Genomic DNA, 23,193 nt, shown 5'->3' on the forward strand with positions numbered 1-23,193 from the left:
GCAATGTCCTGCTATCTCCTTGGTGCCAATTTACAGTATGGCCACACACAAACTTAGTCTTCCCACCTTCTGCATGATGTCTGTGTACAGTGCATCTTGCTGTATTTCTTAAAGAAATAGATTAGTAAACACTGCAGTAAGCAAGATGTAAGCTGGCATGAGTATTAATGACCAATTTCAAGTGCCCACCAATATAGTATATGAGCACAATCCTTGGTGATCCAGAAAAGGTCTATTTAATTTCATCTTTTGTCAAAGCCATGGATGATCATCTGTGCTTCACATATTGGTGCTCCAGGTTCTTAAGGACCAGCCTTACTCTTCACTTAAGTCCTGGCATCTCCCATCAGCAGTGAGACAGATGCAGCAGAAAAGAGCTCAGCACATGGCAACCACTTGATTTAACCACGAGATACATTAGGAAACCAAGTTGTAAGGTACATCCTCCTCTGTACCAAGCTAAGTTTTTGCATACTACATTTTAAAACTAGCACATGAAATAGAAGATTTACCAAATGTATTTAAGTAACTCCCAACTATTTATTAACCACTATAAAAGTGAAGTAGACCAGTTAACAAAACTGAATAAAAGCACCCTCTCTACACATTACTCAGTTCAATGAAAAGCCTTTGCTCTTTTTTCCTAGCTCAAATGGAAATTGTTCCATTTACTTGCACCTGCCTTACTATTTTCCCCTTCCCAGCTCTATGTCAGAAATCTCTGTAATTCATTATCCCAGACCATGATCCTAGTGGTGGTCTATTAGACCTCTCATCAAGTGATCTTCCTCTTGGAGTTTATATATAGATACTGCTACGCCTGTCTCCAGCCAACAACTCAGCCTTCCAGTAGCCTTGGGAAGAGAATAAAATTTGACATGCTGTTGACTCTTTTGACAAAAATTTAACACATTCACCCATTTTTAATAAAAATCTACCCAACAGTGGCACTTGCTCATACTTCTGTCAGGCTTCCTAGATAAATGGAAATTACTTGCAAAAAAACAAAGGTAAACTTTGCATTAGAAGTGCTCATCTTCAGTCATATATAAAAGTTTCAGGGATCCTTTTATGAAGTAGTAAGTTCCAGTATTATAAAAATTACACCGATATCATAGTTTCTACCACTGCCATACTTACTCTTAATTTGCATCAATGAGACAGGAAAAACACTGGGTGAGAAAAAACACCTAGTTAAGTTCATAAGCATTGTTACTTCTTTAAAAAGAATCACTAAGAAGCACGCTTGACACCAGAAGCTGCAGAGTGGGTTACATGACAGCTGAGTTAGTTAACTTCCCCTTATCTCCTTCTGCCACAAACAGTGTCAGACACAGAGGTGAAAGGAATTTTCCAAGGGTACACACAAAATCACTGGCTGATCAGGAGTGTTAAAGGCTGCCCTGGCTCCCAGCTTGGTCTGCTCTCAAGGAAAGGCTGTAGCTCCTCCAGACTAACCTGGACTCTTGCAAGTGGCGCATGACACACACAGTACAGGAGAAGCTGTGAGTTGTTCATAAACAATTTATTTTATTTCAAATATGTGCCCTTTTTGATTCTGGAGAATCATGTCCTCCACCAACCAAAGACAGAATTGATTTGGAAATCTTCCACCAGACTTTTTTGCTGTTGATACCTTGACACCATGTCCCTCCTCCTCCTTGGCAGCTGAAAGTATGGCTCAGGGTGAGCATAAACTTGCACTTTATTCCAAAACGGCTAGAAATACAGTGAACAAAGAATTAGTAAATCAACCACTCAGGGAGGCAGAGGGCTATGCATACACAGACAAATATAAAACATCTTATTGGGAGTTTTACCAATTATTTTTTTTTTGCAAGATTAAAAACTACTTTGACTTTAGGGTCCTGCTGTTCCCTCCTCATTCCCTAACAGAAACAAACAATTCCAAAAATGCTTCATGTTTCTCATGTTTTTTAAGAAATATTTAAAAGTCTGTTCCTCTCCTTCCAAAAAAGCAGGTAATGTGGTATGGAGTGAACAAGACTGGACAAAGCATGAGTTTCACATGGATGAATTGCTGATTATCTCTCCTTACTATTTGGCACGGGTGTGTGCTTTGCATTTCCAGTGGCTTAGGTTATAAGACACAAAGCAAGTTATTTTGGATGCTGATGCCAATCTGAGCATTACGGAAAAACTAACAGTGCCTAGGTCCTGTTACAGGTGGTCATGGACTCATGGAAGTTTCTTGGTTTAATATTTACACGGATGTTTTAAAATTATGGTCTGTGAAATATATTTTCCAAAGATGCCCCTATATTTGACAAAAAAATAATAAAAGACCCCTTGATCCAAATCCCATCTCTTTTTAACAGTCTTGTTAAAAATTTCAATTCCTCAATTTATCTTAGCACACTTAAGAGCAGAATAGAGAATAATGACATTTTTAAAAAAGAGAAAGATGCTGATCTCTAAGGAGACCGTCGCTCTTTTTTCAGAAGTAAATGACACTGAATGGTGCGGATTCGATTCTTTGCTGGGGCAAACTCCGGCTGAAGCTTTAGTGTTGACTCATACCATTTCATGGCCTTTTCAAACTCCTCCTGTGAAAAAGAAACCAGAGTGCAAAGAGTCAGATTCTAAAACCAGTAAACGCATTTTCTATGCCTTTCCCATCCCGACAAGTTGTGCAGTGTGATATCCACAAAAGTAACTGAACCAATCCTTGTGATTTAGGATTTTTTTCCTTCTTCCACAAATAATTGGGCTAATGACTCAATTCTGCATAATCCATGGAAAGGAGTCAAATTAATGCTGAGAATTATTGACCAATGTTCTTGCCTTTTCTTCTTAATAGTACATCTTTGTATTCTTGCTGTGAAAGTAACTTTTAAAAACATATTTCAGTCAGAATTTGAGTAGATCAAAGCTTTAAAATCATGGACAATGAAAAACCATCAACTTTTCTGAAAAGCTAACATTTTTAGAAACAACCTGAAATTATTTTTAAAGGATTATTCAATGTAAAAACTCAACAAAAACCCCCCCAAAACTTAAAGAGCATACAATAGCTATACAATTTCAATTGATAAGCTGGACTCCAGGTTGATAGTTAGAAGCATTCATGTGGAAATAGCATCTATTTTTGTATAGCTGAAATCTCATTACCTATGCCACCCTGCTTTTTTATTAACTAGGAAAGCATGCCAAGATCTGATAGTGTATTAGAGGAAAAATGAGAGGAGAAATGACCCGAAACATTCTGGGGTTTTCAGTCAGTTTCATCACTTATTTTTTCTCTTAAGTTCCTTTTCTCAGTAACTTTAGTTATGCAGTAGAGACAATATTAATTTCTGGCCATATCATAAAGACTAACTAGATCAAGGTGAGTTGTAAATCTTGATTTTTTAAAAAAGGTGTATTTTAATAGTATATATAGACAGTATGAAGAAATTTGAGTTCAAGCTACAAATTATGTTGGGCATTGATAATCCAGCTATTGAAACTGAACTTCCCTTGTGTTTGTTCACCATAACTGCGAATTGGGTTTTACTTACTATTCCAAGCTTTGCTCTTCAGGATAGAGACCAAATTCATCACTAATTTTCCAGTATTATAAAAATATCCTGTGTTTAGATGGGTGGACAACCCAAACTACCAACTGTTTGCTACTGTCTTAACAAAGCTTTGCACACAGCATTCTTAAGCCAGCTTATAAAAATGTTGGCCTTAAAGTACTAAACGAGAAATAGGAGTAAAATAAGTAATGGAAGTTTTGTCTTTCTAAAGATATTCCTTCTTGATGATCCTACCCCAGTTTCTTGAACGCTGCTCCTTCAACATTCTTTGTGAGAATAAGACTTTTACATACACATAAATAGTGTCCCAAAGACAGCCATAACCAGGTGACAGCACACTCACCATTGCTACATAGACATTTGCCAGTGTGAAATGATTAACCACGAAGTGCGGTGCTATTTCCACTGCCATGGTAGCCACAATGATGGCATCATTCCAGAGTTTGGCGTTGTGGAAGATGTTTGCTAGGCTTATTAGTGGTACATCCTGGAGGAGAAGAACAAGCAATAAACAGTTTCTGTCCATTGAAATTGTCTCAGGATCAGCAAGACAAACAGAAGACTCCACCACCAAGCTGCACTCATCTGGTTCCTACCCACCTCCCTCTCTTTTGATGTTGAGAGCAATGATCCAAACCTATTTTAACATAAAACTGCATTTGGGCCTGAGTTACAAACAAAAAACCCTCATGTCCACATCCACTCACAGTAGTGATAAATATTACTCTTGGATAGAAAAACAACTCGAAAATTAACTCACTTTAGTGTATGCACATTTAGTTTTTAGAAGCTCTTACACTATTTTTCTCCCCAAAGATGAGGTGCACTCTTCAGAGACAAGAGAAGCTGTTTTGTTTGAATACCCTCCTTCAGCTCTTGCATAAAAGGAAAGGGAATATGAACAAAGGGGACAGCAGGGAAGTGAAAACATGATCTAACCATTAGTGCAATAGATGCATCATTTTTGTCCTGCCTCTGCCATAGAAATCTTATTCTGATACTGAGTAATAGCTATAAATAAAATTTTCTCAGCTAGACACTGATGGTATGTTTTTTATTTCCTGGATTTCCCAACTGTGACGTTGTCTGACTGAAAAAACTGTAGAGTCCTGGCAGCCATAACAGACTCTCTGGGAGCTGGGCTTCACATCTTCAAAGCACAAAACACCGCTTAGTACCAAGGCTGAGGTGCCTTCAACAGGACAAGAAAAAGTTCTGGATGTATGTGATCCTCGATTCCTTGACCTTCACATGTCAAAGAGTACCTTTGCTGGACAAATTATTCATGTTTGCAAAGCAGATATTATGGAAGTCAGAATCATAAGAGAAGTTCACAGGAAAATTAATTACCTTTTATTTGCATGAGAAAAGTCAAGAGAAAGTAGCCAAAGTGCATAAAAGCAAAGAGGATGGATAAACCGAAATACACTAAATAGCTTTTAATCCAGGGCTAACTCTGAGTAAAAGCTGCAGCTCTGTCTTTACAAACAAGATCCAGAGTTTTCTTTGGAGGCAGCTTCAATACGGAGGACAAAAACAAGGCACAAATTCGGAGAGTCATCCAGGCTCAAGTAGCATTTTATCATACTTCTAGAAAACAGCACTACTCCACCATAATCTTGCCGAATTGTACTTTCCAATCCATTGTCTAACCCTTACAAATCACACAGCTAAGGACTCCTTTCCTGAGGAACTGATTACATAGAAAGACAGGAAAATAAGCAAAAGCTTGATGTGTTAAGAGATTGGCTCCAACCTTGTTTTAAATACATAATGCAAAGAAAGAGAATTATAGGAAAGATACAAAGGATGTGCAGTGAGGATGTGCATTTCTTACTTGAAGCATTTTCTATGGTTAATGGTTAAATCCTCCTAATAATATCCTGGAAGTGTGAATTACTTTCTCTCCCAATTTTCAGAGAAAGGTTGAAGACCAAGATTTCAATGGAGTTTACATTTTTCCATGCGGCACAATTTGTTGCTCACGTACCAAAGAAAAATCTGTTATGTTGAGTAAGGAGCCAATATTGCATTTATCAGTTTGCAAGGGGGAGCTGGGTGTTTAAGAACAGACATTACAATGCTCAGCACAGCACCTGGCAAGGTGAAGGGTACTGAGCACTTCAGCCAACTGGAACACTAAAGAGAAGACTGTGTCCAAAGTACTGCCTTCTTTTTTGAGTAAAGAACTGCTGCATGAAGTCAAGGACTAGTGTCCAACTGAGATTCACAGCCCAAATGCTTAAGATTTAAGTAACTCCTTTAGATAATCACCCTCCCACCCTCTCTAAAAGCACAACCAGAAGACATACTCCCCTCTTCAAAAGCATAACCAGAAAATATACTCCCACATCTTAGGTTAGAAGACTTGGCCAGACAAAGGCTGATGAAGACTCCAAGTCCTAACTAACAGCGCAAAGTTCAAGCCCAGGATGCCCAGAGAGGTGTCAAAACCACTGAACTGCAGGAAATTCCACTGAACCTTTTCTGCAGTTACCATTTTTTTTTAAGAGACAGTCCACGCTAAACAAGTGGTGAAAATCTTGAGGCTTCACCTCATCTAGCTAATATCTAATACACTACAGACACCTCATACACAGTGTTGGCCTTAACAATAGTCTGTGAAAGCTCTGCTGTGACAAGCAAGACATTCTTTCATCTGAGTAGTGGGCACATGTGTACACACCTTCATGTGATGGGGTGCATAGTGCAATGCTTGCCGTAAACAATCAATTGCCTTCTTTCCTTGGCCTTTCACCCTCCAGTAAAGAGCTGCCATGCTAGAGAGGACCCATGAAGTCTGATTCTGGCAAAAGAAGAACACAAAAAACTCATGTAAACACCCCTAGTGAATAATCATCCTACCTTTCACTCTTCCAATTTATTTGATATACTGAGGTAGAGGGTGTTAACACTTTTAAGAAGAGCATTAAACTATTTCAAAGCAGCAAAAAGTTTCTCACAACATATATGCAGTAGTCAGGTAAATGAGACTGCCAAATGAAGCAAATTCCAAATACAACACCATTTCTTCAGGAAAGGAATAGCAGTTAAATAGCTTTCAACAGTAACAACAGTTTTAGCAGCCACAATAGCTTCTAACCAGCTCTCTGATGCTGAGCATCTAGATGTTCACACACATAACCCAACATGAAGGAAAAAAAATTATCTAAATTAGCTGATTGGACTTGTAGGCTCCCTGTGGTCACTGGAAAGAGAAAGGATGCCCTGGGATGCAGCTCAGTCCAGAAGCCTGACAAAGCCCAGCCTCTAGCTGGCTGACTCCCATGCCCTGTGTTATAAAGGAAAATACTGAGAATTCTGTTTCTGGTCTCTGCACTAAATATTCAGCTTATTTGGATAAAGCTTGCTGTCTGCAGAGGAAACTAGCATGTAAGAGAAAAAGCTAGTATATATCTAAAGTGAAAAGAAATTAAGTCTTGTAACGTAAGGATAAGAGTAGTATCTTTGCTTTCAGGGGATGGGCAAAGCTATACTGGTTTTAATTTCAAAGCACAGTAAGTTCCTCAGATAGCTTTTGCTTGAATGGGCTAGGGGCACCAAACGGTTTTCACAGAGTCCTCTTTTCTACGGTAGTTTGGGATGTTTTCCCTACTAGTTGTAAATACAGAACAGCAATCCTGGCATCCCTGTCTGCTTTGTGGATCCTGTGAAAATTATGTCCCTAAATCCTCTCATGCTAGGGCTCACAGCTGAGGTCCTTAGTAGCCTTTAGCTAGGAAGCATGGATTTCTCTGGGGAGAACAGGAAGTGCAGGCTTGCACATGGTACCACACCTCTGCCTGAACACATCTGACACTTCAGGCCAACACTACACCAGGCAGAAGCAGCAGGCTGAAATAACAGGAAGCCCCTCTGAGCTGTCTGACTGCTGCATGCCAGGAATGTCACTGGAGAAGGGAGACATGGCTTAACTCAACTTTCCATAACCTCCAAGTCAATGTAGCATAAAAAGAAAGAAGAGGGCTGAGAACTGCTGAAATAGTTAAATAAATCAATAATTAGCAATGCTGCTCACTACAGGGCAGGAAACACTGGGACATTTGACAAGCTAAAGTTTCAGTAGAGAGATACGGAAGACACTTGATGGTATAAGCACAGGATATACCTCAACAAAATACCTGTGAGGGCATTACAGATGCTAAAGAGACACAAATCCCGAGTCCAAGTACTAATACATTCCTTGAGCAGGATTTCAGACAAATGATTTGAGACCAGATTGACCACTATGCCAGTCATGAGCAGTAAGCCCAGACTTCTCATTTTCTCCTTTACACATACCTTTTCCAAAGCTTTGGCTATTCGAGTACCAACTTGTTCTAGTGACTGTGGTGAGTAGTGGTCTTTGCCAAGATTCTGTAGGACCTGTGGAAGAGGAAGTAAAAGTGCTTAGATGCTGGAACCTGGTAAGAGACGCCCCTTTCCTTGTTGACTGCGTTTTTGCCCAGCCTTTTACAGATGCTGCATCTTGCTTCAACCTAAACATCACTCTCTATCTTGAGTTGATACTATAACACAGTGTTATAACTCCATGGCACTGAATACTAAGAACACTAGAAATTTTAAGTATGCTGAGTTGGACTTTACTTTCACTAATTCATCCATGAAGAGCTATAAATACAGACACTAATGATGTTTTAGGATTTCCCCCAGGCCAGACTGTAGGTGGCTGGGAAAACATTCTGGTAAAATTTCATGTTGCACTGTTCTTACAGTTTTATCCAGGCATTCACTCACTGAAAGTCACCTCTGGAGACAAGGCACTGAGCTAAATGCATCCTGAATCTGCCATGGTATGACCATTTTTGTGTGACAGCCTTCAGCTCTAGCATACCTCTTTCAGTTGACTTTCTCCAGTGTAATGCAAGCTGGCCCGACTAGAGACACCTTGCAGGTGGTCCAAAGTATGCATACTGGCTGGGAGGTTTGGGTTACAAAGGGGCTCCATGGCTGGTTCCTGCAGCTGTGTGGCAAAATCAATGTGTTCTGTAATGCTACAAATATCATAAAACAAGTCAAATTAGTTAAGAGAACACAATAGTCATTAGAAAGTTCTCTAGTGAAAGTAAACTACCCAGAACCTGGCAGAATCTCATTTGAGCAGCTCAAGAAGCAAAAGGAAGTGGATCTTTCATCTGCACTTGTGCTTTTCTTTGCAAGTCTAATTGATGAAATCCCACATCATGCTTTCAAGCTTCTTAGAAATCCTGGCAGTTCTTTCGTAATAACATAAAATCTTCAGTTTACACACACTGAAGACCACGTCTTGCTTTGTGTAATTAACTTACTTAGGGTTCATATCCACAATACTCACTCAATGTTTTTAGCAGAAACAGCAAGCCACGTGCTGGCTACAGTTGTCAGCTCTACCCTGCGGAGCTTCAGGCATTCATCAGGACTTGGCCAGCCAAGGCTACGGTAGTCACGCCTTTTTCCTTGAGAAAGTAAAACAAAAATAGAAGAAACTTTCTGGAAGGGGAAACACATTCTACTTCAGTACAATGATTCTTAAAATACTTTATACCAGTAGATACATCCCCTACATTATAAAAGTCACTGTCTTGCAGACACATTTCTTTAACAACATTCCTGAACCTAAATGGACTGAATGGGGCTGGTAGGATGCACAGACAGAACCAGATTGTGTGCAAGACAGATCAGGAAATAAGGTTTCAAAACCTGTTTCATTACACTTTTTCCAAAACTACAGATTAAGAAGAATTGCCACTCTTGTTTACAGGTAATGTCTCTACTTAAATGTCCTTAAACCAAGTTTGTGAGTCATCATTAATGTTCTACAGCTACAGTTAAAAACTAATTAAAGTTGATTGGTCTATCTTTTGACAATTTCAGGCAAAAAATACTGCCAGTATTGTTCAATGAGTATTATCTGAGACAGTCAGTGGCTTTTACTGTGTTCTTACACTCAATATAGCAACACTCCTGAAACTATTTAACAATTACACTTCAGCTCTCCCATTCTGCAGAGAAGCAAAGCAAGGCTTAAATAACTTGCTTTATGTTAACAAATGGTTCACTGAGAGAAACAAGAACCTGATCTTCACATCTGAACTAAAGCCTACTGAAATCTTTCCCTCAATTTGGTGGATACTGTATCAAGTCCTAGGAAAATAGCCTGCGTCAAATGTTAGGAAACATTTTCCTCTTGTATCAGAAACATCCAAACTATTTGGAATGTAAGAAAAACTCACTATAGCAGATTTGCACAGTGGAGAGCCAAGTTTAACAACATGCCAGTCCATCAAACCAGCTATGTAGACAACATTTCAGTATTTATTTCTAGTTACATGAAATTTTGCCCATTTGGATGTAATTCCTATTTCTCATCCAAGTTATAGTAAACCACTTCATCATAATTTTGCAAATAACGAAGATGTCTGCAATACCATGTGTGTTGTAAAGTATTGTGATAAAAGGGAAATTAATTTCGAGATACAAAGGGAAATTTCAGAGGGAAATGATCAGTTCTCATCACCACCACTGTGAACTATCTGATTGCAAGTTCTTACTGGCAAAGGACATCAAGAGGTATGGAAATGCTGCAGAGACAGTTCAATAGCCTGGGAAGGAGTGAAACGCAGGACAGATACCATCATTCCCCCATTCTACCAAGAACTCCCCATGTGACCTTTGATGTGTTACTTAAATTTTGATGATTTAGTTCTTGCAAAGAGGATGCCAGCCAACCCTGCTTCACAGGAATGCTGGGAAGATCACTTTATAATTGAGGGATGGCATGTAATAAAGCCACAAAAGTAACTCAGAGGGAAAGAAGAGAAACACCAAGGAAAGGACAGGTATGTGCTCACAATTGATAGTCTGTTTTCATGTATTCCTTCCCCCCTGCAGTCTAAATATTTAATTCAATAACCTACATTTGTCAGTTGCTAAAAAAAGGAGCTTGTTAAAGATTTAATGTAAAAGCCTTCAAAATGTGAAATCACTTTCCAGGTCATCAAATCATCAAGGACTAAGAAGCACTGTAGAACTTAGCTTACACATCAGTCCCACAATATTAAGATTTTAGCAATGTTGAAAGGTAAGACAAAAAGTATGGGGCCCACTTGCTTGGGTTTTATTCTTTGCCACCATTTTAACAGACTGCTCTACAATTCCTGTTACTCAACTAGCAACAACTCCCATCTGCCTCTCAAAATCTCATCTGTGTTGGTGCAAAACTCTACTCTTCTGTAACTCCAGTGTTCTGGAAGACAGTCTCTAAGTTTTCTCTTATAAACAATTATAGCAGAGCACTTAATTTTTATTTACTTCATTTTTTCACATTTTTCACTTTCAGCTCTTTCTCTTTGAGTTGTATGTCTTACGCTTAGCCAGAAGTCAGCCCAAACTCTTATTCTGCATCCTGATGAACTAACTTCTCTGCCCATTCAGTTACTCAAAAGAGATCACTTAAGTCCCCTCTCTCTTTTACAACTTCTACTCACAATACCTACCTCTTTCATCCTCCACTTTCTCCACCTCATCACCAGAAGTTTTGGAAATTAACTTCACTCAATACATAAAGTTAGGCTGCACTTCATCAAGAAGGTGCAGATGGAAGAGATTTCTTATTCTTGCATGTACTCATCTAGAGGGGACATTTCACTACATAGTCTTTGTGATGCTTATTTTCAGTAATAAACCAGTGTACTATAAAGGCTGCAAAGGAAATAAACCATAATGATACAAAAGCTGCAAATGATTTGCTTTCTCTAGAAGCAGCAGGTTACCTATTGGTCCAGGAGAAGGTATCTTTGGTCCACTGATCTCTAGGGCAGTTTGGTAAAAGTTTTCAGTTTCTGCATTAGTCCCTTCTTCCACATTTTTCCCAACTGGCTCCTGGAGATCCAAGCTTTCAGCTTTCGGTTTCTTTAAACGTTTGACCTGAAAAGTGATCTACCAAAAGAACAGTATTAGCAAGGTTAACAGTAAGAACCACCATGTTACCAGCTCCAATGCACCACTTGTTTTAGTCCAAAGATGTTACAGATGAGACCTTTGTCTCTCTCCTTTCCTCCCCATCTCAACCCATTCTCAAAGCCTGCATCACACCATGCAAACAAAGTATACAACTTCTGATCTCCAAAGCAGGAGAAAATCAGTTTAACTGCTGGAGAACTGAAAGGCATTTTTCATTATATATTTTACTGGTAACATGAAGACAACAGAGACTTCTGTGTTTTCATGCCAACCAGAACTTTCGGTTAAAATCTTTTTTCATTTTTAACTGTGAGCAAGAAGTTGGTGCTGGATTGAAATTACTTGTTTAGTTCACACCAGCAATCAACAACTACATCTTTTAGGCCCATAAGGGAAGTTCACAGATCTGTATCTTCCAGTGTTAAACCCCCTGAACTGTTCTCATCTTTCCCTCCCCCACAACAGTTAGTTCAAGACTTAAGTAAACTCATTCAAACCTACCCATTCAGCTTCATCATCATCACCACAGTCCCCAAAACAGGAGCTGGCCAGTCCATCCTGAGATCCCTTCTTCAGGACCCGGATTCCCTGTAAGTCCATTCGACGACCTTTTACCTCCAGTGCCCCTTCAAAAGCTTCCTGAGGCCAAGAATTTTCAAACTCATCTACCAAAGCCAGCATCTCTTCAGACATCTGATCATCTTCTAAACCCTCCACTCCTTCTGAACCGTTGCTTTCTGCAGTGACTGTGTCTAAGAGGGAATACCATAAAAATCTTCAAAAATTATTTTCCCTGTTTTAAAAGATTCTTTTATACAATTTGTAAAATTGTTTTGTATAAAAAGAATGTTTTTGCTGTGACCTGACTTTTCTGCTTGCACAACCCAAGTATCACTGATTACTTGCTGCACACTGCAAAAAGCGAGAGCTAGTCAATGCAGACTTCCCCACTGCAAATAAGCATCCGTATTATGCCTGGAGAAGAATGGTGAAGAGAATCAAACTAGTCTATGGGTTACTTGTTATTTTAGGGACACAGAGGGGGAAACAGCTTCTCGGAGGAAAACAGAAAGCTCTTCTGAAAAATCTAGAAACTATTTAATTTTCCATAACTGATTTTGTAAGGCTGACTTACTTTCCAGTCTCAGGAAGGAGGGATCCCTTGCTGAACTCTGAGTAAGGACTTCTGGATCTTCTGTACCTCCCTCAGAGTGTCCTTCTGTCACTGCTGTAGCTGACTCATAGTGGTCATCAAAGTATTTCTCCTTGCCATAACTGCCATCTGTATTTTTCTCATGACAGTGGCCTGAAAGAGAGAAATTTACTGATATACCAAGAGAGAAAGCTCCTCCTGGATACAAGTGCAGAAGCTGTATTGTGGAAGCTACCATCTTCTAGTTTCTACATATGGATTAAAAGAATAATTCTACAAGGTATCAAAGACTTCATTCAGCGATTAAAAAACTGATCTGCCCATTGACAAGGGAGATCATGTAAAACAGTTACAGGAAACTATGTTATTAGGTATGTATGTGAACTGCTAATGAAAGAAAAATCAGCTGCCTTCCAAGGGAAGGGTTACACAGGACATGACAAATTACTGTGTGCTGGTAGCAACTCCAATGAACACTCCCAAGACATGTTTTAGTGACAATGCACCATATGAAGGAGTTGCCTGCCATATGAACTTTCATTTAAGACACCATCGTGGTCACCATGCTTACTTGCAAGAGGAAAAGGGCCAAGGCAGACTGAACTGGGAATACCAGACTCTGACCTTCTGTGCAAGCAACAGACAGCACGTTGGTATGACTATAGCTCATTAAACAGTCAGACAAAAGCCAAGAGCATTAATCTGTGCAAAAAATCAGAAATTTATACAGCTGAAAATGTAACTTCTATAATTTTGTGCTCAAGTTACAAGTTCACATTCCACAGAATGCAAAGAGCTAGGAATAACACCAAAAAAAAATCTAAATGTAGAGTCAGTAATGAGCAGAAACAAAAAAGCGCACACTTGCAATAGTAGCCTTTGAGCATCCTTCAGTGCCACATAAGCAGTCAGACAGTTTAAAGGGTGGCCACCTGCATCTTTGTAACAATATTTTTGATAATAAGTACATTTTAACTACAGATCTCAGATTTTCTCACACAGATTACTTCCCAGGGCCACAGGTGTTTAGGGAGCACAGCTAATGACATGATTCTCCACGTGTGAGAGGCTGGGAACTGCCCCAAATCCCAAGGCGCAGCTACAGGGCTGAGACACAGACTGGGTGCACCTGTCTCATCACACAGGAAGCCTGTCACCCCAGAGAAAAACATATTCCATGTACTCAGCTACTGCTCTCAAACTCCTCCTTCCTTTATTATAATCACTTGTGAGTGAAAATAGTACACATATACAAATGGATTAAGCGCACAGTTGAATAAAAGAAAAATTAAGTGCGAGATTCTCAAGTACAATCCCCATTCCACCTTCCTGAATGCAAATTGTATTTCTCTACGCTTCTGGGAAGAATTTTTTTTTCAACCAGCAGCATAAAATAACAAGAATGTGAATAAAGTAGATCAGTGACTCTTTTCTACTTCACACAATGATCCCAACAAAAGAATAATTTTAGGTTTTACTCCTTTATCAGGCCAGTGGGATGAGAGGATGGTTCTAACTCTCATGTAAGGGTAACCTGTTCCACTGCTTCTCTGCAAAGTGAAAACAACAGCTTTTAGCTTTCTGCTTCTCCATCTGAGAACACTCAGGTGCCATACTTGGAGGAGAAACAGACCCGTATTTTCTCTGTGGGTAAGAGTGACAAAAATCAAACAAATTAAATTGTTTATAAACCCTTTGGGAAAACTATTTATTGTCCTACCTCTTCTGCTCTATGTAAGAAGACAAACAATGAGTAAATACATAAAACAGAAGCAGTTAACTTCATAAACTCTTCTAACATCTACCATACAGTTATACTCAGCCTTTTCTACTCTATCAGTCATTGATTCTTTCTTCAATTCCCTGCCCACCTCTCCCATTCTGCCAATAAAAAATTAATTGGTTTCATTAAAAAAAAAAAAAAGAAGAAAAAGAAGAAGAAAAAGAAGAAGAAGATAAAACAATCACTTCAATATATGGAGATCTTCATGTTTAGTTTATGAGAAATGGTGCACACAGAACTCTTAAGCTACCCCCACCTGACATCAACCCAGCCTAATTTCAATGCAAGTCAGGTGCTTCTCAGTAATGTGATGACCACAATTCCCTTTGCTGAAGATCCACTCATCATTATTAGGAAGAAAGAAGCAAAGGGGCTCAAACCCAGACAACTATTTTTAATTGAAATCAAAATGCCAAAAAGAATTTTAAAAGCTGGAAAGTGCAAGCAGACAGAAAAAAAAAATGATGGCACTTAAAAGTCTACTTAACACCAACTCTGTTAATATTAATTTACAAACACTGACAGCTAAAAACAGACTAGATGACTGTGCTGGCTTTCTTGGGATCTGAGAACTGCTATATATAGAAACCTGAGTGACCTAATTTTTTCAAATTGCTGCTTTCAGTTGTCTGATGTTGCTGGAGACTACGATGCTAGTTGAAAAACTAATGGAAGCTGAAGATCTCTAGTGAGTGAACCATGAGATGGGTGGTACTGAAACACTGCAAGTCAGAACTTCACAGCTTCTGTCAGCCAGATGCCTGAAGCCCACCAGGGAAGTCCAGTGGGGAAGAGTGTGAGACCAGCAAGGGAACAACACAGCCCCAAACTCCAGGCACATTCTCTGTCTACAGAACTTTGGTCATATCACTGTGATACTTCCAGCACCTTTGTTGTACAAAGGACAAAAGTGACCACTGACCTACAAATGCTCAGCTATTTATTATTAATATTTCACATATGTTCTGGCTGTCTAAATCTGCACATACGAATTTTGGGTGTAAAGTCCTGGCACAGTGATATTACAGCTACAAAACTTGGAAGTCTAAAACTTCTACATGCTACTTGGTAACTTCAGCTTACTCCATCCTGAAAATTTACTAGAGAAGGATCACTTTCTTGCCCATTTATTTTCTGAGAGCAGCTGCTGTCACTTTTCCTATTGATTCTGTACAGCTAAGAAAGCTCAGAGGGAAGTGGATCAGAGTCTGTCTTATCTTGTGTATTATGACACCTGGTTACCAAATTCCAGACAGCGAAACAAAAATCATAGTGATGGCACAAAACAAATGTCTAGGTCTTTATTTAAAGTGATGCAAATAACACAAATAGTCTGTGCCAGGTTAATGTAGAAATCGGCAGAAAAAACCACAGAGTAGCTCCTAATTTACAAAAGGAAATCCTCTGGAGAAAAAAGCAAATACAAACTCTAAACTGAAGCATTGAGACTTTGGAGATTAAAAGCAGAACACAATATTGCATATTAAAGGACTCTATTCCCATATTATAACTTGTAATTTTTTTGGCCAATGTGAACACACTCATACAGCATTAGCACAAACCAAACTTTAAATATAGGAAAGATTTGTTCAATTAGCCATCCCATTTAATATCAACCACCTTCATGATTTTCAGGATCCTTCTCAAATGTCCACTGAAGCTGTGGTACCTACTGCAATTGGTAGGGCTGAAAAACCTTAGAGAGAAAGTTAGTCTCAAGTTCTTTAGAACAGGGTGATTCCAATCTCTTAAGCTGAAATCCACTTAGCATAAAGAGGGAAGCACCCAGAGTGTTGACATCTGTCACAAGGAAGGAGAAATATTTAGGAGGGAGAAGTGATGCAGTAACTGAAGACTTGCTCCATCTATGAATGGATAACAAATACTTACTCTGAACCATACTTAATGTTGCCATATTTCTCAGAAAAGTCACACTTGGAAACAACTACGAACCTTCCTTATGACATGAACTTTTCTGGGGCTACGTGTTTGGTTTTTTTTTTTTTTTTTTTTTTTTTTTTGTCTGAGAGCAAATTTCTGCCAATTTAGGTGACCCCAGATGCTCAGATTGAAAGCCACTTACCTAAGACAAGGAAAGAAATGTAGGAAGTATGAAAAAGAGGAAAGATGAACAAACAACACCCTCAGTGTATCACATGGAAGTACTGCACCTTGAGTAAGGTCTTCAAAGTAATCAAACCTCACTATTAAATTGGGCATTGATTGTTCTAAAAATCTAAATTAACTGCCACTGTAGCTGTTTGTTTCTTGTGGTATATCTGGCAGAGAGAATGAGGCCTCAGTAAATATTTTCACTGATTCCTATATACCAACTAAAGATGCATGACTTGGTGTCATCAACAGCATTAGAAATAAAAAGTAAAATTATCTCCAATCTTTGGTCAGCACAAAATTTTTACTGACATTTAGTTCTTTTTCAGTGCAGAGCCTGCAAAATATGGCATTCCTAACTCCACCATCTATGTTCCAACATCCTGGTTTTATGAAAATTATTGGGTCCTGACTTCTAATGTTATACAGACTAGTTCCCTTAAAATTTTTTCAGTACATATTTAGAAATTACAATGGCAGTATAATGCCTCAGAACTAAAAGTCAAGTCATTTTAAATTTAGGTACTGATTTTTTTCCCCCTACAATCTGGAATAAACAGAGCTGCATTATCTCCTGAATTATTACAAGATTCAAAGACTGTTGCTGTAGTCAGTGACTTGCATTAGGTTAGGCAAAATGCATGTTATCTGGAAATATGTGTCATTTAAATGATTTGCCTCTTTATGGGTAAATCATGTCAAGAGAGAACTGTACTTAATACAGATGTAAGTCAGCCTAATACCTGAGTTGTCAGAGCAAAGAACAAACTGAAACCAAGCTGCTAACAGGAGTTATTAACTCCATACTTATTTTTTATGAATGCTTAAAACTAGTATTCCCCACAGTGAAATTCAGTAAAGACAGCTTTTTTTCTTTTTGCAGTAGGAATGACATATCACTGAGCTCAATGGAAATAAGTTTCAATCCCTGCAGCAGATGAACAGTCTCATCTAGAGACATCTCAGCAGCAGTGCATCAATAAAGAGTCTTTTTTTTACTTTTGCTAGTCACTGCTTACAGATACAGAGACACATAAGCCAGAGTGGGTGCTGTATTACCATTTTACATTTGAGAATGGGTAACAATGCTGCTCAGAGGTCATGTGAAAAATTTAGGTGTGCTCACTACTTGAGTGACATCGTATATTCCCAATTAGGCTAAAATATATTCATTACAGAAATTAAACTGAAACCCAGCACACCATCACCCATCACTTTTATAGAACCAGTCTTGTTCGGTGCTTTGTGTCACAGGCAATATAATTTACCAGGATTTACAAAAATAATTTGGAATGAGAGAACTCAGCTACCAGAACCTTTTGTGCATCTAAAACTACTGGGATCTCAGACATCAACATTTGGGCTAAATGAGCACCTTAAGAACAGTCTTACTTTCTGCACCACAGTGACTTGGTTGCAATCTGACATTAACAAGCCAGGGAAGTGTCACAGGGAAGTGATGTTTGGGAGACCATCCTCTAGACAACATAAAAACATGAACTTTGACTTTCATGGCAACGTTAACACTGGTGATTAACACACTGCATACTCTAATTGCCTTGATCTTTCAAGATGAACATGGCAATTTCCTAAAGATCTTCTGAGATGTTAACAGCAACCATGTTATTCCAATCACATATGAACAGATATTTGATTGCAAAGCATTTGCCAAGGGAAAAAAACGCAAGCCACTTCTTTTGAGGTGAGTTTTAAAAGCAATAGGATGAGCAGTAACGAGAGAAGAGACCTATCTTTAGCAGCTATTGCTGCTCTGCTTACCTTAATCATAAATTAACATGGCTCTATCTATATTCTGCTTACAGTTAATGCAGTCCTTTTCTTACTGTTTTCATGAAAAAAATACAAATTTATACTTCAAAATGAATCCCATGATTGAGCTCTGAAAGCAGAAACTGCACAACACTTAGGACTGAACAGGATTGCCATCAAAAAGGTTACAGGCCATACCTGCTGAACTGTACAACTGCGCTGAACTCCAGGAGCAACACCAAACAAATTTGTTGCTTTCCAAACACGCAAGCATAAAAAAAATACAACTAAAGAATTCTCAGTTAATTTTTAGTGAAAAATGATCAACAAAGCGATAGACCAGGTAAGTAAAAGGAGAAGAAGACTAAGTTTTAATTAGAATTACCTGGCTGCACAATACTGACCTGTGAATGTTTGCTAGGTCTGTATTTAGCTCAAGAGAAATACAATACCACATATTGACTGTGCACTACAGGACCCAGGAAGAATACAAAGCAGGTGGGCAACCTACATCTCCAGAAGCATAAAACAGTTCACAGCCTTGTTGCTGACTTGAAAAGCAACCAGCCCAAGCAGTGGTCAGTCTTGCTCTCTCTGAACCCAACAGTATCACTGCTGATTGCAACCATGCACGACTCAGCTCCAGAACAGTAACATCAGCAGACCTCCAGTGCCTTCCACAGTTGTAACACACTGGATAAACCAATAAAAAGACATATCTACTACCCACATATCATCATAACTTCTGTTCTGGATAACAAAAACCAGATTGCAGTAAGTTCCCTCTCTGATAAAGTTAAGTATCAGTGAGAGTATTGAAATAGAATGAGTAGTGTAGTGACCAAATTTTAAACTAAGCTTTTACTGTGTTTTCTCCCTACACACACAAACACTATTTGCTAATTTTTAGCTTTTTCCTTTAATATAAATCCTCCTTTGAAAAGCCAGAAGTTACAGGACAAAAATAAACATTTTCAAAGGACAGGACAAACTACTGATTGAAAAAGTGAAGTATGGAAAACAAATAATGAAAAGCAAAATGAAGTATTTTAAAAGTTGATTTTCATAAATTCCTCCCTTTGATAGCCAATGGCCCTTCTTCAAAGATGAAGAGAGGCATGCTCAAAATAGAATAGTCAGAAAAGAACTAAATAAAAAGCTTCCATTTGATGCATAGCAAAAACCAGAATGACAATTTACGCCATCAAAATTTAGGCTGAAGCAGACAAAATGAAGCATACAAAAGTTCTTTCTCTTTTATTATTTATTCCAACAACAGTTTTCCAGTTAAGAGGTTTATATGGTAAAACTGTTCTTACTCATAGGAAGTTTTAAAATCTGATTTGTAGCCAAAAAGATGCCTCTAAATTGCCTTAGCTATAGATTTAAAGGTTATCTATTTGTCTCATCACAGCAGTTCTGATTAAACCTTTCAAAACATACAAATGCCAACAATACATAACCAGATTTCTTGATCATATTGAGAGAAAAACTTCACCACCGCGTAATAGACCACTCCCTGAAGAACAGATACAAAAATTCTCCTTATGAAATATAAAGAAGTGACAAATAAAACATGGGAAAAAAATTAAAGGGGAAGAGAAACCTATTTAAAATAGAACAATAATGCAGTTTAATAAGGGACATGTGTGCAAAACATTCTGAAGAATTCAGCAGGCTACTCTTTAACAGCGTAGAAAATGTCAACCTTCCTCCCAGCAACAGGGAGCAGAAAACTGAAGAGATTGACCACCTAAAGCCTTCACTCTCCTCCTTCCTCTCCACCCACTAAAATAAGAGCTTTTTTCACAATGCACATCTAGAAGCAGAAACTTACTCTATGATGCCAGGAATAGAGCCTAAAACATAGAAACATCTAAATGTAACCCCCCAATAATCCTGTCAGTGAATAAAAGAAGACTAGAAAATGTCTCTTTCATAGAACCCTCTTTCTATATATGGAGCAGAAAGGTAAGTAGCCCTCCAGTCTGAATTTCAGTCTGTGTCTCAAGAGTAATGATTTTTTCTTCTTGTTTGTTTTGGGGAAAGAGAGGAAAAAAAGCAAGAGAAATAAGCACATAAAAAGTTCTGAAGACAAAGGCTTGTCCTCAGTGACTGCTCCTTGGGCCATATTTTTTTACTGTAGATAAGAAAATAGTTACTTATGAATTTCTTAACAATAAACACTCACCCACAGTAGATCACAATATAAGGCATGCTGTGAATATTAAATAACTAATATTTAGATTCCTGTACACAACACAATTGTGAAATCTGTTTATAATTAAGCCAAAGAAAATTCTTAGTTTAAGTATCATTAGCATAAGCAAAGCCTACAGTGGCCTGCATTTTTTTTTCCTCTTTCTAATCTTTTCTCTTTTCCACCAATCTATTATGCTAAACATCACATATTTTGTAGATTCCAACAGATCCTAAGTATCTACGAACTCAAGTCTAAAAAGGATTTTAAGTAAAACAGTAACCTACTACTGAGAAATGGCATCATATAGTTAAACTCTACAGGAGTCAACTACTCCACTGTGGGTTACTGTTAGCTTCCCACTTCTCTGAACGCAAGGGGTTGAAACTCCAAAGCCAAGGAAAGGCCTTATATATGTCTTTTGATTACCACTCTGTCTGTAAAGTTTGCACCATATACTGCAATTTAAACAATATACCACAGGCACATGATTCCATGTTTTTTATTTTGAGAAAATGTTTTGGTAAGCTGTATTTACGTTTATCTGCATATCTCTTCACTAGGTTATACTGCTCAGCAAGAGCAGATTATGAGTCAGACTCAATCCACGACAATTTAGATATTTGTTTGGAATAGATATCCATGCAACTGCTCCTCCTAACTGGACATCAAAGCAGAGGTACTGACAAGCTCAAACAGCAAACCAGTGTGTTAACTGGTCAGGTAAGCCTGTCCCTTACTAACCTAAGAGAGCTTTTAAGTGCATGGCAGTTTGCCTGACAGGGCACATCCTACACAAATCCATTAAAAAGCAGAACTGCTGCTGTAAATAGGATTAAAAAAAAAAAATCCTGGTGTTGACGGAATGTTGATCAAGAAGCAGATTAGTCTTTTCTTAAGTAAGGAATATCTGCAGAAGGTTGTTTGACAAGAATACTGCCAACCACCCTAGATTAGAATTCAACAAGAAAACACTCTCTTCACACTGCCAGAACAGTACGAAGTCATAGAATAGCTACTGCAGAAAGACTAGAAATTTTTGGAAGAATGTCCCTTCTCCCCAAAATGGCTACATTCAAGAAGCTTCAATCTCTTCCTCTAGGGAAATGCTGAACTGTCCTAGTTTCAGTCTCTAGTAGCCAGAACAGATGATAGATTTAAAGCTTTGAGGACAGTCAGAGCACAACACAAACTCACATGAACCAGGCAACCAACCTTAAAAGGAAAAAATAAATCAATAAAGCAGACAGATCAGGGGTAGTTAAGTGCTTGGCACTCCATGGCTCAGCATGCAGTGCTCATTTCAATCTGAGCACATGGCATTGCACGCTGCTTTGAGACAACCTCCACATGACTCATTACAGGCTGAGGCTACACATCATCACTTTACAAGTTCTCAGATTTAAGCCAAGTGAATACAGCCTTCAAGGTCTTGGCCAGCTGCTAATGACACTAAACTACATATTGTCACTTTTCCCATATGTGGGGACCATATGTTCTTTTCTCTTCCAAACATGCTTTAACCAAGTCATTAATTCAGTGTGTACAGCTCAACTATAAATATGTTTGTAAAACTACCTCTCCTGCAGATGTAGCTGGGGAATTACTCTTCTTCCTAAGAAGGCTGATGAACATACGCAGTTATTGGAACTTTTAAAATAGGTCCAGCTCTAGGAGGTGCACCCAATTAAGATTCAGTAAGAAATTTTAGCAGATACATGTAAGTAACTGCCACTGGCAAAGACAGCCTCTCAAACAGAGAGGAAGACACAGGCAGTCATAAACTTCTCATTTTCTCAACATTCTTGTCACAAAAAAGCACCACACACATTGCAGAGAAATGTTAATACATCTGATAACTGAAGGTATCAAGTTTTGAAAAATTTAGTTGGAAAGAGAATCTTTTCCCTTCCAGCAATGCCTGACATTTCTCCTCCTCCTACATGAACATGCAGCTATTGCTCAGGTAAAGGAAGGATCCCAGTAATGTATGAAGAATAATCTTTTGCACTGTAAAGGCAGATAAAAATGGAAAATGTCACATTCTATTTAGTTTAATACTGTACTGCTATTTCTTCATATTGAATGGTTTTGCATCAGTGAACTCTCATTGAATTCCCCTACAGTTCTAAATTCCCTTCCATAGTGCAATTCTCATTTCTTCAGTTACTCCTGCAGCTGAGGCCATGATTTTCTCCTCTCCCCCCTCTGCTAGCCGATGGCCTTTTGATCTTGGGAAGAGACAGAATGGATCCGAACACTAAACATTGCAGGTAACATTCTTAACAGAGCATGATGCAAAGTGAGACTCATGACTGCTGGGAGAAGCTGTCAGTACACTGCCATGCAGGAAATAAGCAGGCCATGTATGTAAGATAGCAAGACATACTTTGCATGGTGAAAGAAGCTGCAGAACAAACTCACCCATTAGCATATTTAACACATGCAAAAGAGAATGACATTTGAGCATTAGAGATATACTTAAGGAAGCACGCATTGTTTACAGAAACCTTTAAATTCTTAATGGCTTTCCAGCAAGCAGCAGCTTGGAAGCAATGTGCACGAGCAGTGGGTGCGCAGCCTTTGGATACTGGTGTAGCTACAAATGCCACGTTTAATGTAGCACCACATTCTTTCATTTTTCAATTTAAGAATCTCAATCTATACATCT

At 38.5% G+C, this 23,193-nt stretch overlaps 1 protein-coding gene across 1 annotated transcript in view; it reads right to left on the reverse strand.

The window, feature by feature from the left end:
- Positions 1-1,506: 1,506 nt before the first annotated feature.
- The window catches only part of TTC17 (tetratricopeptide repeat domain 17), a 56,597-nt gene continuing 34,910 nt past the window's right edge, over positions 1,507-23,193 (reverse strand). Inside the window, exons 17-25 of the mRNA XM_039552462.1 lie at positions 12,640-12,810; positions 12,006-12,256; positions 11,315-11,480; positions 8,878-8,998; positions 8,398-8,557; positions 7,845-7,928; positions 6,229-6,348; positions 3,886-4,029; positions 1,507-2,567 (exon numbers count right to left, since the gene is read on the reverse strand). Coding sequence (XP_039408396.1) covers positions 2,436-2,567; positions 3,886-4,029; positions 6,229-6,348; positions 7,845-7,928; positions 8,398-8,557; positions 8,878-8,998; positions 11,315-11,480; positions 12,006-12,256; positions 12,640-12,810 — 1,349 coding nt within the window. The 3' untranslated portion in view covers positions 1,507-2,435. The remainder of the gene's footprint in view (positions 2,568-3,885; positions 4,030-6,228; positions 6,349-7,844; positions 7,929-8,397; positions 8,558-8,877; positions 8,999-11,314; positions 11,481-12,005; positions 12,257-12,639; positions 12,811-23,193) is intronic.

Source organism: Corvus cornix, chromosome 5, assembly GCF_000738735.6.
Source record: "Corvus cornix cornix isolate S_Up_H32 chromosome 5, ASM73873v5, whole genome shotgun sequence".
Lineage (NCBI taxonomy): Eukaryota > Metazoa > Chordata > Aves > Passeriformes > Corvidae > Corvus > Corvus cornix.